Source organism: Tursiops truncatus, chromosome 14 (genome assembly GCF_011762595.2).
Source record: "Tursiops truncatus isolate mTurTru1 chromosome 14, mTurTru1.mat.Y, whole genome shotgun sequence".
In the NCBI taxonomy this organism is placed as follows: Eukaryota; Metazoa; Chordata; class Mammalia; order Artiodactyla; family Delphinidae; genus Tursiops; species Tursiops truncatus.
Genome location: NC_047047.1, coordinates 19,856,822 through 19,871,521, shown reverse-complemented (window position 1 = coordinate 19,871,521; position 14,700 = coordinate 19,856,822). Strand labels below are relative to the sequence as shown.

The 14,700-nt window shown below is 39.4% G+C and overlaps 1 protein-coding gene and 1 non-coding gene across 2 annotated transcripts in view; one reads left to right on the top strand and one right to left on the bottom strand.

Moving 5' to 3' along the window:
- Positions 1-858: 858 nt before the first annotated feature.
- LOC117307999 (U6 spliceosomal RNA) lies at positions 859-961 on the bottom strand. The gene has a single exon (XR_004521940.1). It is a non-coding gene; the product is annotated as a U6 spliceosomal RNA (small nuclear RNA).
- Positions 962-12,609: 11,648 nt separating this feature from the next.
- Positions 12,610-14,700, top strand: part of CTNNA2 (catenin alpha 2) — a 1,042,487-nt gene continuing 1,040,396 nt past the window's right edge. Inside the window, exon 1 of the mRNA XM_019942095.3 lies at positions 12,610-12,711. Within this exon, the coding sequence (XP_019797654.1) occupies positions 12,610-12,711 (102 nt within the window). The remainder of the gene's footprint in view (positions 12,712-14,700) is intronic.

Here is a 14,700-nt window from a genome sequence, read left to right as displayed (position 1 = left end):
TAAGGAAGAAATAATGAGAGCCTTGATCAAGGTAGTAGTGATGGAGAAAAACAAAGTGATATTTATGAAATATTAGAGGTAGAATATATTTGACCGGATGAGTGTTTTGATGTAGGAGGTAAGGAAAAGGAAAGGAATTGAAAATGACTCCTAGATTTCTGACAGGGCTTGATGGATAGTGAGTGGTTCTATTCATTGACATATGACATAGGAGTTGGACCAGTTTGGGGGGAAACTGATGAGTTCACTTTTAAGCATGTTGACTTCGAAGTGTTTGGAAAACTAGTATTAATAAATAATTGCTTATAAGAGGCTGAAACCCGAGCAGGAGCCCTGAGCTAGAGAAATAGATTTGGGAGCTTTCAACATAATGTGAACTATAGACATGAATGAGACCACCCAGAGACTGCGTGTAGAGCATGGAAAGTCTAAGAACAGGTTGTCAAGAGGGTAGAGGAAGACCAGGAGAGAGTGGTGACCAGGAGGGAGTGGTGTCCTTGAAGCCAAGGAAAGAGTACAATATTAATATTGTCAAATACTGCTCAGAGGTCAAGTAAGATAAGAACTGAAAAGGGGCCACTGGATATTTTGAGGTGATAGATTTATCTTTATTTAGATAAGGTATATGTAACCATTATGTAAGTTAAATATATATGGATAGATATACATATAGTGAAAATATATATATTTAGTGGAAATATACATAATTATGTATAATTTAGGAACTGCCATAAATCCCATCACCCAACAGAACTATTGCTAAAATTGTGATGTATGTCTTTCTAGATTTTTTCCTATATGTAAATATATTCTCTATCTAGATATATGTCTATATATAACAAAATGAGTTCCTACTATAAAAATATGAGACACTGCATGAATTTGCTTGTCATCCTTGTCCAAAGACCATGATAATCTTCTCCACATCTTTCCAATTTTAGTATATAAGCTGGGGAAGCACACAGCGTCCATTGAATTAAGCAACTAGGAGATCATTTGTAACTTTGCCAGGCTAATTTCAGTGGAATGGTGAGGGTAGGAGCCAGGTTGTGTGGGATGGGGAATGGGTAGGCAGTGAGGAAATGGAACAAACGTTGTAGACCGCCCTCTCAAGAAACCAGGCTGTGAAGGGAAAGGGAAGTAGAAGATGTCAAGAAAGGAGTAGGATGGAGTTTCTTTTTTTTCTTTTGTATTTTCAGTTTTTACTTGGACAAGGACTTCCCACTGACTAGAAGGAGCCAGCAATCAGGGATGAATTGAAGATGCAAAGTAGAGGTTGTGATTGATGGAATCGAGGCCTTAGGAGGCAGGAAGGGAAGGGGTGTAGAAAAGAGGGACCAAATCTATCTTCCAAGAAGGCAACAGGGGAGGAGAAGAGAGTGGGAAAATATGCTGATAAGTTTATGGATGACTCACCTGAGGTGATTCTTGTCACCTCAGAATGAAGATGGCTGGTACCCATAAGTAGTCAGTTATTTGATGAAGTCTTTTTGAACTTGCAAGCAATAAAAAAACTGCCATATTGTATAAGATGCATTATCTATTCACTTGTATCCTGAGAACAATGCCAAGAGATGTGTGTTAGAAAGGTCTAGTCTTCTCTGACAAAAAGTAAGGTCAGAAATGGTCCTCAAATGCTTTAGTTACCTTAAATAGCCTATTAAGATTTATTATCTACATATTTCTGTGAAGCTACTTGAAGCTGTGTACTTTGTTAGCTTGTCTGCCCCCTGTGAAGTAAAGTATTTAACCTAGGGAAGTTTGCATTCTATGGTGGGGAAAACAGATTTGAAACAAATCTTGGTTGAATTCCATCAACTTTGGGAAAATAACAACATTCTTGTGCTTTGTTCTCTTATCTTATAAAACTGGGATACTATCGTATTGACCTCAGGGTAAATAGAAGATATCGTAAGGTAGTAATATATGTGAGTGTTCACCACATACTAGTGTCTTCATACATTACTTTGTTGTACACATCTTGTCAGTCTCAGTGATCAAGGGCTCCCTTTAACTCCTGTACACCAGGATTTGCTGATAGAAACATGAAACTCTTAATGATTATAAACTTTGGCCCATGACCAGGAGAAATCTTGGGCCAGGTTCAGAGAAATCTTTGTTGCTGTGAAATGTAAATATCATGAACTAAATGGAAAGGACTACTACTTTGAAATGTACAGACTCAACAGCCCATTTTCATTTCCTAAATGCCATGGTACATTTTATTTTTGTATTTACAAAAGCATATCACATGAGGTACTTTTTTGTCTCATAAGCACAAAATTTAATGCCACAGATGACCAAAAGGAAACCTGGGTTATTGTTTCTCTTTTCACATATGATTTTCTATAACAACAAGCTTAATAAGGTAATTTACCAGCAGGCATATATGCTGAGTACCACTGGTACTGAAATATCAATCTTCACTACAAAAGACTTCTAAGCAAATATAATTGCTATAATGTGTTATGACCTCTCAAGTCTAGTAATTCAATTGAATGGGGCAAGGATAACACAATGCAGGTGAATCATCTCCCATTTTACTAAGCTGCCACAGATGCACAGCAGTACCTGATGGGTGAATAAGCCACTTTAAAATGGGAAACTGAAAGAGGCAGCGGTATTAGGCTTAAATCATTTGAGTTTCTGCAACTTAATTCCTTGTTAACTCACCAGCACATCAATGGATTTAACTTTGACTTTTAAAATAAAATATAATAGGGCTTCCCTGGTGGCGCAGTGGTTGAGAATCTGCCTGCCGATGAAGGGGATGTGGGTTCGTGCCCTGGTCCGGGAGGATCCCACATGCCGCGGAGCGGCTGGGCCCGTGAGCCATGGCCACTGAGCCTGCGCGTCCAGAGCTGTGCTCTGCAACGGGAGAGGCCACAACAGTGAGAGGCCCGCGTACTGCAAAACAAACAAACAACCAAAAAATAAAATAAAATATAATAACACACCGGAGCTTGCTTTAAAAATACAAATCCTTAAGTACTAATTAAGTATTGTTATAATCACTGAACAATTTAAAATAGCTGTTACTTAAATATCTGTATTTATTTCTTTATATCATGTCCTAATATTCTGATTACTTTGTCTTCTTGAATCTCCATCCTGGGGTTACTTGAATACTTTTTCATACTCTTGCCCACTTTTGTTTTTGGCATTTTTCTGGCAGCAGTTCAAAAGGGCGTTCAGTATTTCCCCATTATTCTGTTGCACAAACTACTCAATATCGCTCCACCAGGGCATGCAAAGTTCAGAGATGCTGGTTACCTACCACCTGATTTAAGTGCCCTGGTGAAATGGAAGGATACTGGCCCTAGAGGTGTCCATTCTCAGCCAAGCTCACTCTCTGAACACTCCTTGCTCGGTGAATGGTTCTTGCCAGTCTCATCTCACCAATCAGCATTAACAAGTCTGATACACCTTGATGTTTCCCACAGCATTTACCTGGGCCTTGCTCACATTGGCTGGTTAGTACATTTGCTGTGAATGAGTGAATGGATGGATAAGTGGATGAAGGAAGGGAGAATTGGAGCATATGGGATTTGACTTTTCTGCTAGAATATGGAAGGCACTCTGAGGGAGGAAAACCACTTTCGTTTTTCAGGTAAGTGGTATCTAAAGTGGGGCATTCGGAGTTGAAAATCTCCTTTTTCCATGAGAGCACTGGTATTGTATTTTAACTAGAGTCATTTTATGTGTGCTTGTGTGTGTGTCTGACTGAGACTTGAACTTGGCAAAGAATCAAGTCCACAAGTACTCATAACATTTTTACTAAATGTTCAGTACTGTCCTAATCATTGTAAAGGGGGCAGAGTCCCTGTCCCTGAGTGTATTTGAGAGGACAAAATTTATCTAAAGCATATAGAGAGCAGCACAAGGCAGTCTGTATTCAAATTAAATATGTGGCAGCTATTCTGATTAGATGTAATACTGATGGCGTTCAGAGAAAGGAAAAGTCATTGGGCCTTGGGGACAAAAGGCAATTTGGGTCGATGAGGAGAAGGAAGATTTCCTAAGGGCTATTGTGGGCCAAATTGCAGAGCTTGTACAATCCTTCACAAAGAGTTCACCACGTGGATCTCAGCAGAGAATCAAATACCAAGGCAGACCTCACTACTTTGCTGAAGGAAGCCCTCAGGTTACTTTTTCCTGAACAAAATGACACCCAGATTTAAAGCAAAATAAATAAAAACTAGTGATCCAGTTAAAATAAATAGTGAAACTGTGTATTTTTAAAAAATATGTAAATAAAAAGAAACCTAAATATAAATTTAAACATAAATATAAGTGTAACATAGTTTATAAATAAACTGTATAAATTTATATTCGCTAAACCATACCAAGATATCACTTGTTTTAGGTCTCTAAGAAGTACTGACCTATATCTAAAAATATGTCCAAAAGATATTTATAAAATTATTACTTCCTAGGAAATAGACTCTACTATTGAAAAGATAAAAAATCGGGCTTCCCTGGTGGCGCAGTGGTTGGGAGTCCGCCTGCCGATGCCGGGGGCACGAATTCGTGCCCCAGTCCGGGAGAATCCCACATGCCGCGGAGCGGCTGGGCCCGTGGGCCATGGCCGCTGGGCCTGCACGTCCGGAGCCTGTGCTCCGCAGTGGGAGAGGCCGCAGCGGTGAGAGGCCCACGTACCGCAAAAAAAAAGAAAAAAAAAAGATAAAAAATTGATATTTGAAAAAAATTAGATAGGTATTTGGGACATCTTATATATGTATACTTAAGCAAACATTTATGAAGGATGTAATTCCCTATTGTACATGTGATAGACAAGAGGTCAAAAACTTGATTTGTGCCCTAATGAGTTTAAAATCTAGTGGGTCATGTAAAACTAACGTCAATTTCTTAACAATGAGCCAGTTACGAAAAAAGTAAGGTCTTCTGTTACTGACTGTAAATCCAGTAGCAATTTAGGGTTTATGGAGAAGACACAATGTGAAATCAGTGTCTGGATTTTGGAGGATGACAAGGAATATGTTCCAGGTGGGGATTTGGGGAAGTGGCATGAACCCTACATTATAATGTGGTCCAAACCTGATTAGAGCAGAAGACTTATGTTAAAGAAATAAGATCCATTAGACCATGGTCAGAAAGTGGAATGACAGCCTCGTTACAAAGACTTGGGACTTGTTGGAGAAGAGAGTTAAGCAGTTACTTTGTTCTAGAAAAGGAATGTTTCCCTAAATTAGTTTGGGTGGAATTATACAGCAAGATGAAAGATAAGGAGAGCAGTGTATGTTTATTTTGCTGTAATCTGAATCTGAAATGTTGAGATTTCTTTTTTTTTCTTTTTTTTTTTTTTTTGTGGTACGCGCGCCTCTCACTGTTGTGGCCTCTCCCGTCGCGGAGCACAGTCTCCGGACGCGCAGGCTCAGCGGCCATGGCTCACGGGCCCAGCCGCACCGGGGTATGTGGGATCTTCCTGGAATGGGGCACGAACCCGCGTCCCCTGCATCGGCAGGCAGATTTTTAACCACTGTGCCACCAGGGAAGCCCGTTGAGATTTTTATGAAGATTAAAGTTATATAATCATTGCATATGGAATTCTAATTTACAGGAGGTTAGAAGGACATAGAATAAGTAAATTGCCAATTAAATAATATGTTCCTATTAAATAATTTGAAGTTACTTTTGGATTATAAAGATAATTTCTAAAAATATGTTGTCTGAAATATTAATGGTTCTTATTTTCAGTTTTTGGAATCTATTGCCTAAATCAGAATTGCAATGCTGCTAAAGGATAATAGGTAGAACAGTGTTAACCTTTGGTCAGATATATTTTGTTTAGAAAAAACAGAGTGCTGGTTGGGACTTCGGAAACCTAACAGCATATAGATTCAGCACTGCTTATCTGGATAACACATATGTTCACATCTGAATGGAAAACAAGCCATAATTTAGGAGTAGACTGAGCCTGTTTATGCTCCAAAATGAATTTAAATGATGAGACTACGAATGTAGTGAAAAGCAAGGAAATGAATATGACAGATACTAGTTTTCATTTTGAATTTCAAATTACTGGCTTTCTATTAGTATACACCAGGAGTAGTAAATTTCTATTAAGTTGGCACATAGTTTTAAATTTTATATGTATGCTATTTTAAGTATAAAAACTCATTTCAGTGAGATATGGACATGGTTATTTCTTGTTTAATCAGCAAGCTCTAGGCTATATACTATTAGTCTAAACTTGTCACCCTGACGGCCTTCAGGCTGTGGAGCTTTCTTCATATATTCCTTTTTGGTGACATTTTGTTTATCTGGGTAGAAGCAAAAAGAGGCTCTGAAGAGGATTTAATAGTTTAATACTTATTTAATATGAGTTTAAAAATATTAAGGTATTCTTTAGTAGGCATTTTTGCTTAGACGTGAAGTGTTATTGCAACCTTTTAAAATTATTAGAATGATGTTTTTGCTCAACAGTGTTTCTTTCTGTGTTTTGTTAAAAGGTACGGGTTTACCATAAATAGAAGTCTTGAAGATATTGCAGTACTTGAGGGTAGTGTTAGAGTTAACTGCCCCACCTCCTTCCACTGCAAATAGCAAAGAACAGTTGGAAATTACACATCACTTCAATTTTGGTTAAAAATGGTGATGGATCTTCTAACTGCAGCAGCAACTTGCATCTTGGGTCAACTGTCAGTTCACTGAGCAAGGGCTTTGAATGGTTATCACGTAGAGGACAGTGATGGGCGACACGCTGCCTCCTTAGAGTCAGAGGAAGAGAAAATGAGCTGAAGTTGAGCAAAGCTAATGGTGGAAAATAAGAAGCAGGACTTTCCCATAGTTAAGCTACTTGATTAGGCCATTTCCATACCCAGGGTACTACCAGGAAGAGTGCTGAATACCCCTCACCATCCATTTAGATTTACTCTCTAGGGGTGTTTGAAGTATAATCAGGTGCCTCCTTCTCTGTTTTGTTTCTCAACTTCTACTCCTGCCTGTGATGCACATACACACATACTCTTCTCAACTATAGAAAAAAGCCCCTCTTACAATAGGGGGCCTGAATATTAGAGGTACCTTCCTTTATTAACAACAGAAAATGAGAACTGCTATTGTATTTTAGATAACATTTTTGGAAGACTTATTTTTGTAGCCCTCAAATAACTTCAAATTACTTAGGAATACAGTTTCTTTGGAAACATTTATTCTCTATTAAGCGATTATACCTTGACCTTCATTTCTGCTTTTGGTGAACTGAGGGATGTGACTCTCTCCCGCTGTTACTTTACATTCTTCACAGGGATCACTACTATGGCAGTGATTCTCAGTAGAAAAGGCATCTTCTGGGGAAACTGTCAGAACTTTGGGGGATATTGGGGATTGGCACACATGTGGTTTAAAAAAACACGAATGATTTTGGTATGCCATTTCATTTCCCTGTTAAGAATCGCTTCAAGGCATTGGATCCCCTAAAAAGCATAAGTACCTTTCAGAAAATATAATAATGATTCCAGTGATAATTGTAATAACAGCAGTGTTATTGCTTCTGGTCCCAGGATCTCCACAGAGATATCCCATATCTTCCTCATCACTGCTTCCCTGCTGACATGTGTGGCTGTGAACTGTGATTACAACAGTGGTTCTCAAAGTGTGATTCCTGGACCAGTAGTATCATCTGGGTACTTGTTACAAGTGCAAAAAAAGAAAAAAGAAAAGAAAAATAAAGCAGTTTCTCAGACCCATCCCAGGCCTAATGAATCAGAAACTCTCTGGATGGGTTTGTGTATGAAGATGCCCTCCAGGTGACTGTGATACACACACAGATTCTAGAGCCACCTGTCATAGTTTCCTATTGCTGCTGTAAAAATTGACCACAAACTTGGCAGCTGAAAACAGCACAGATTTCTTTTTTTTCTATTATTTATTTATTTATTTATTTTTTAGCACAGATTTCTTATCTTATACTCTCTGCAGGTCACAAGCCCAGGTGGACTTGGTCTGAGTCCTCTGCTTAGCATCTTACAAGGCTGAAACCAAGGTGTTGATAGGGCCGAGTTCCTTACTGAAGGCACCAGAGAAGAGTCCACTTCCAACCTCATTCAGGGTTTTGGCTGAATTCAGTACCCAGTGATGGTAGAATGGAGGTCCTTGTTTCCTTGTTGGTGGTCAGCCAGGGCCCTCTCTTAGCTTGCAGAATCTACCCACATTTCTTTTCATGCTTTCCATATAGCCCCATCTAGCAGTGGTGGGTTGAGTCCTTTTCACACTTTGAATCCCTCTGCCTTCCTCTTCTGCCCTGCCTGACGTCCTTGTCTGCTGCATCTGTATGACTGCCTCTTCTACCCACAGCCAGGAGAAAGCTGTTTTTAAGGGCTCAACTTTACATTGGGCCCACATAGATAATCCAGGGTCATCTGCCTATTTTCAGGTCCAGGGATTAGTAACCTTAATTATATCTGCAAAATCTCCTTTACGATGAAATGTAACATATTCACAAGGGATCCAAGGTCATGGGGACCAAAATTCTGTTTACTTGGTGAAACTCATCACGGGGTCTTTCTTTCAGCTTTGCCAGGGTGCTGTGTTGCTCACCAGGTGACCCAGCCCCACCACCAGCATCCCATTCTTGCCCAGGGACCAAAGGTGGCTAGGGGAAACTGAACTGAGGACCTGCCCTACCTCACCAGGAAGTGAAGCTGCATTTCCCATGGGCTCCACCTGTGCAGCAGGGCACGTGTCCTTTGTTTCCCTCCTCAGCCCCTCCCTCCCTCATTCTCCAGAAGGGAGTGGCTCCTGGTTTTTCCATTCCTGTCCATATCTCTCCTTTTTCCCATGGTTCAGAAGTACCATGGTGATGCTGGCATAGACCCAAGCCTAGGGCTTCTTCTTTAGAAGCAGTAAGCATAGTGCTTATGAGCACAGACCCTAAAGCCAGGCAGTTTAGGTTCAAATTTTGTGACCGTGGGTAACTCTCTGAACTGTTTTATGCCTCAATTTCCCTGTCTGTAAATGGGAGATAATAATAATGTCAGATCATTAGCCAGTGTTATTATTACTTATGGAAGAAACAGTATGATTCAGTGTTTCCAGGCTTGATTCTTGAAATGCTGAAGAAACTTAGAAAATTCTTTCTCTTTTTCATATCTCACTTTTTCAACAAAGCTTTGTTTTAAAACATCTTGCCTTGCAGGGTCTCCATGGGCCCCCACTCCAATCGATGTGTTGAACTGGCTAGGGTGATAATCATACGGACAACATGGCAAAGAAGTAAAACTATCACTATTTGCATATGCAATTATTTCATTAATTTTCAGGACAAATTCATAAATTGTATAAGGTTATTACCATTTTTGTTTTACAAGTGATGAAACTGAAGCTTAGGTTAAGTAGCTGACTCAATATCATACATGTGGAGATAGGTGAATAAACCCACTATTAGTCATTAACTTCTCATGAATTTGCCTATCAACCAAAGCTAGCTTGTCTTCCAAGAAAGCCTCACAGAGTTTGTTGGCAGTAGTGCTCAGGATTGATAAAGAGAGAAATTCATGAAGGGAACCTGAAGCTGGAGTCCTTTGGAGGGAAGGCAAGTTTGGGTGGCCTCCTGGGCAACTAAAAAGCATCCTGGACCATTGTTTTGCAAAAGAACAGTAGAAAGAATGGTGAGAACTCAGGTTGAGGCAGAGGGTTCAAAGACATTTTTTCCAGGAACATCTGGCAATGGGGAATTTCTGCAGTGAATTATTCATTGCATTAACATATTTGTCATTTGAAGGCACTCCTTGGGATAGGTACCTTGAGAGATTTTCTATTTATCAGGACACTGTCTAAATTAGCAAAGCACATGACCCTTGGCTGCTCATAAGGGAGCTTGTTTTACACTGTTAGTCTTTTTTGTCAGGTTTTGCTTTTTTTGTTGTGAGTGATGAGTGGCTGCTAGCACCTTGACCCATGCCTCTTCCTCACCCCCATGGAGTGAGTCTGAAATTATCTAAGTTATTACCATAGAGGTTGTTTTATCACCTTTCCTGTATATGCAATTTGATACTTTTCAAGGAGAATATTTTCTCAGAGATTAAGTAAATTGCTAAGAGCTTGTTCTTGGGCTTGTAAAATTGCAATGTATGGACGAGGACAACCCTGTTGTCTTTTGTTTTTGACAACCCCTGTTTTTCACTCTTTGTGTCTAGTCAATAGTCTAAGTTTCCCTAACCAAAGCAAGTAGAATATGTAATTTTTTCTTTGAATTTTAATCATTGAATAAAAAGATATATTTTCTTTACAAAGAATCTCTTTTGTGGGCAAAACAGTCTGCATGAATTGTACGGATGCATAGTATGGATTTGAGACATGTTCCTCTGGAACACGAGAGGCTGGTGTATGTGACTACACACTTCATTTGTCCTCTTGCCTTCTTATTTGAGTTGATTTGCTTGTTTCACACAGAGGAATGTGTGGTTTCTATGACTAGGTTTTCCCCTTCAACAGATTAATACCATTTAGCCTTTCCTTGCCTTGTGCACTTGAATTTTACCTGTGTCAAAAGAAGTGGCTGAAAGATTGCTCCCCAAAGTAATAAATTTAAGTCCAGTGATTTGCTCAGTCACTCTTGTCCTTTCAGTTTTAGATTTATGAGGCCTCTGACCTTCAGGATCCAAGGCTCCACCCCGTCTAACTCTGTTTCTTGGCTCACAGTTGGCTTGAGGTGTTTGTTCAATATCTCCCATTTTTGCTTCCTGCGTGCTAGATTAGTGTCTTTAATGTGAGTGCCCCAGCATTTTTGTTTCTCACTTCAGCATTTTTTGAGTGCCATTTCTTTACAGTAATATATTGGAACATGCATAAAGATGTTGTGTGCCTTCCTTGGTCTACCAGCTTAGGTGCACAAGTGTGCCCGTGTAATAGTGGTGATTCTCTGCACAGTCCCACTCAGTGCCTTTCACTATGGTCTTAAAATGACTTCACTACTCCACTACTAGTTATCTTTTCCTACAGGACCTCCGTGTGCATCATCGTTAGTATGCCACTCATTATTCCATCAGAGCTGGAAAGAGGTTTTCAGGGAACTTCTCAGAGACTTGCAATCATGTGTCCTAAGTACTGGGTTACTTAGGTAGGGCTGGCTTTGGCAGGGATGAAGGTATCCTGTGTGGATAGAAAGCATCTGGTGTTTTCATCCTTCTACAGCACAGGAAGGTGTGCTGCAGCAGCAGAATTCTGGGCATGTCAGAGCTGCTATGTGGCAGTTGGTAGTGTGAATGGGAAATGTGTAAAGTGCTTTTAGGTTTTTGGAGTACAGGCAGCATATCCGTGCCAACTATTGTTGTTGTGAAGGAACCCAAATCTAAATCAGTCTGTATGGTTGGATTGCTGTGCTTAGTTTATTTAAAATATGGCATTTAGAGAGAGGTAAAATACCAGCACACTGTGTCTCTGCCTTTTTTTTTCTTTTCCTGAAGCAAATTTGTTGGGAATGTTTGCAAAAGGACTAGCTTTAGCAGGTCAGTAAAGAGACGTGTGTCTATTGTGATAGACCTTATTTTTAGTATTAATTCTAATAGAAATAATCATCTATGTTGATTTATAAGAGTGGAATTGAGTGGGGACATTGATTCAAAAGAAGAGAACAGCTATGAACAGTTTGATTTATGACGGTATTAAAGCAAGTGATTCAGATTCAGTTTGTACCATCTAAGGTTGCTTGTCCTGTGGGTAGTTGTCAAAATATATTCAGTAAAGAGCAGTCAGTTTCTCAGTGAGAAACACACCCCTGGCAGAGTGTCTACTTTACTCTATTGAGTCCAGGACCCTATTGTGTGCCTGATACGTGTGAGGCTGCTACCTGCACACCCATGGTTCTTGGGTAGGAGAGGATTGTGCTAGACTGCAATAAATAACCTTATCAGACACTCACTTTATGGGACAAGAGTGTAAATGCAGTGAGTCATCAGAGAGCATGTAAATAGCAGCAAGCTAATTTTCAGAATCACTGCCACTCATTTTACAAGATAACTTTCCTGATGAAGAGAAAGAAACTCAGCTGTCCGAGGGAGCATAATCTCCTCAGTGGTCAATTATGATGTGAAGAAAACACAACGAAGCCTTTCCTTAGGACCTAGGGTCCCTCATCCAGTGGTCGTGATGGGTTTACTGTGCTTCCTGAAAGTCTTTGCTGATCTCCCCAGACTGACTTTGGTGTCCTTTCCTCCGTTCTCCTGTGGCCCTCTCTGTATTCCTTGGTCACAGAACAGGTCACATTGAGGCATAATTGTGGCCGACCTCTGCATTGAAACTATCAGCTACTCGAGGGCAAGGTCAAGTCTTTCCCAGCATATAGCAGGTGGATATGTGTACTAAACACTGAGTAAGTGAAATATTTCAGTGTCAATTCGGTCCCAAGAGTTTGTCTAATGTATACAGGTGCCCTCAGGAAATATCCATTTTCAGTCTGAACCCAACATCACTACCTCACATAGTTCTGCTTCTGATTTCCCCATCTCTAACTTTATAAGGTCGGACCAGACAGATAATTTTCAAATATGCTCTAAGTTTTGGTGACTTATTCATTTTGAACCCACAAGGTAACATTCTTTCTGTGATCCTTATTTCTAATGGATAATGTGTGTTTCTGTAGGGAGCATGACTTCGGCAACTTCACCTATCATATTAAAATGGGACCCCAAAAGTTTGGAAATCCGGACTCTAACAGTGGAGAGACTTTTGGAGCCACTTGTTACACAGGTAAGAGATGCTTTGAAATACTTTGTTACATGTGTATATTTCTGTTGGAATTGTATCATGACTTTCCAAAGAATTTAGAAATCCTTACATGTGAATAAATCATGCCATAATGCTAGTTACTGAATATGTATTCCTGCTTGAACTGTGGACAGTTGTTTTTTTTTTTCTGCCCAATAAGATTTGGAGTGCTTTTAAAAAAACTCTTCATATGATTTTTGAAATTAAGTGGATGAAGTAATTAAAGAGGGGGCTTTGGTGAAGGGGACTCTCATTTGCAGTAATGGATTCAAAGTCTAAATAAATCATTCCTAGCTTACTTTCAGATGCTAATGCAGTTAGGAAGAATGATATTGACTATTTAAGAGCAAAGTATATTTATTGAATTACCTTTTCTTTAGTTCACAAGGGAAAATTCATCATGTCAGAATGATGAAATGTTCCATTTTTATGTTGTCACATTTCCACAAGAGGACTGTTAACAGAAAAAATATCCTTAGGATTTTTAAATTTTAAAAATTAATTTTTGTGTCTTGTGAAGCATATTCTTTGCTATATTGACTAAATTTCATGGAATGTGAAAATTCAAGATTTTAATGGTATATTTGTAGAGAGATACTATGTCAAGTTAAATAGAGGCCACATACTGGTTTCCTCTAGCTGCTATAGCAAATTACTGTAATCTTAGTGGCTTACAGCATCACAAATTTATTATCTTATGGTTCTAGAGGTCAGAGGTCCTAACGTCAGGGTATTGGCAGAGCTGCATTCCTTCTGGAGGCGCTAGCAGAAAATCTATTTCTTTGCCTTTTCCATGTTCTAACGGCTGCTCTCTTCTTTGGCCCCTTCCTCCATATCGAAAGCCAGCAATGTGGCATCTTCGAATATCTCTCTGACTCTGACCCCTGCTCCTGTCCTCATATCTTATCCTGTCTCCCTCTTATAAGGACCCTTATGATTACATTGAGCCCACTCAGATTCTCTAGAATAATCTTCTCATCTCAAGATCCATGACCAAATCACATCTGAAAAGTCTCTCTTGCCATTTTAGGTAGCATGTTCAGTTTCCAGGGATTAAAACACAGACGTCTTCTTTGTGGGGGGTCATTGTTCAGTTTACCATAGTCTGCCCTCTGGCCACCGCTCCAAATTCACATCCTTCCCAAGCAAAACACATTCACCAAATCCCAGATCCTCAAAAGTCTCAACTCTTTATAGTATCATCTCAAGACCAACATCTCATCTAAAATTGATCAGCTTAAAAATTCCAAATCTCATCATCTAAATCATCTAAATTAGGTATGAGTAAGGTTCTAGTTATAATCCATCCTCAAGCAAAATTTCTCTCTGTCTGTGTACCAGTGAAATTAAAGGACAAATTATATGCTCTCAAAATGCATTGGTGGGACAGGCATAAGTTAACAGTTACAGATATTTTCATTTAAAAAGGCAGAATGTGGAAGAAAAAAATGGGTTACCTGTTTCAAGCAATTTAGAAATCCAACTAGGCAAACTCAGTTATATTTCAGAGCCTGGAAATAATCCTCTGTGGCTCAAGGCTCTGCCCTCTGGGCCTGGTTCTTCACCCTAAGAATCATTATTCTTTTTTCATGAAAGTTATCACATATTTTCACCTGGATATTTCTTGCCTGTATAATTTTGAGAGTACACAGCCTTTCTGAATTTCATCTTTCTCTTTTTTTTTTTTTTTTTTTTTTTTAGTCTAGATTGGCAGTGTTTCTACTGATGTAACATTCTTGAGAAACTTGTGGTTCTCTTTTGTAAATCTCTGGGGTTTTCTCTATTAGAAAACAGGCTGCTTCACAGATCTTTCCTGGATAATCTCATCTCCATTTTTGGCCTCTGTGGAAATGACTGAGGGTGTCTATGAATCCCATGCCTAATCTTTGCAAGAGCTCCCTCCGTGAATGAACATTCTGAGGTTTTAATCCTTCCAAGGTACTAGGCAAAGGTTGTCCAGACACACGGTTG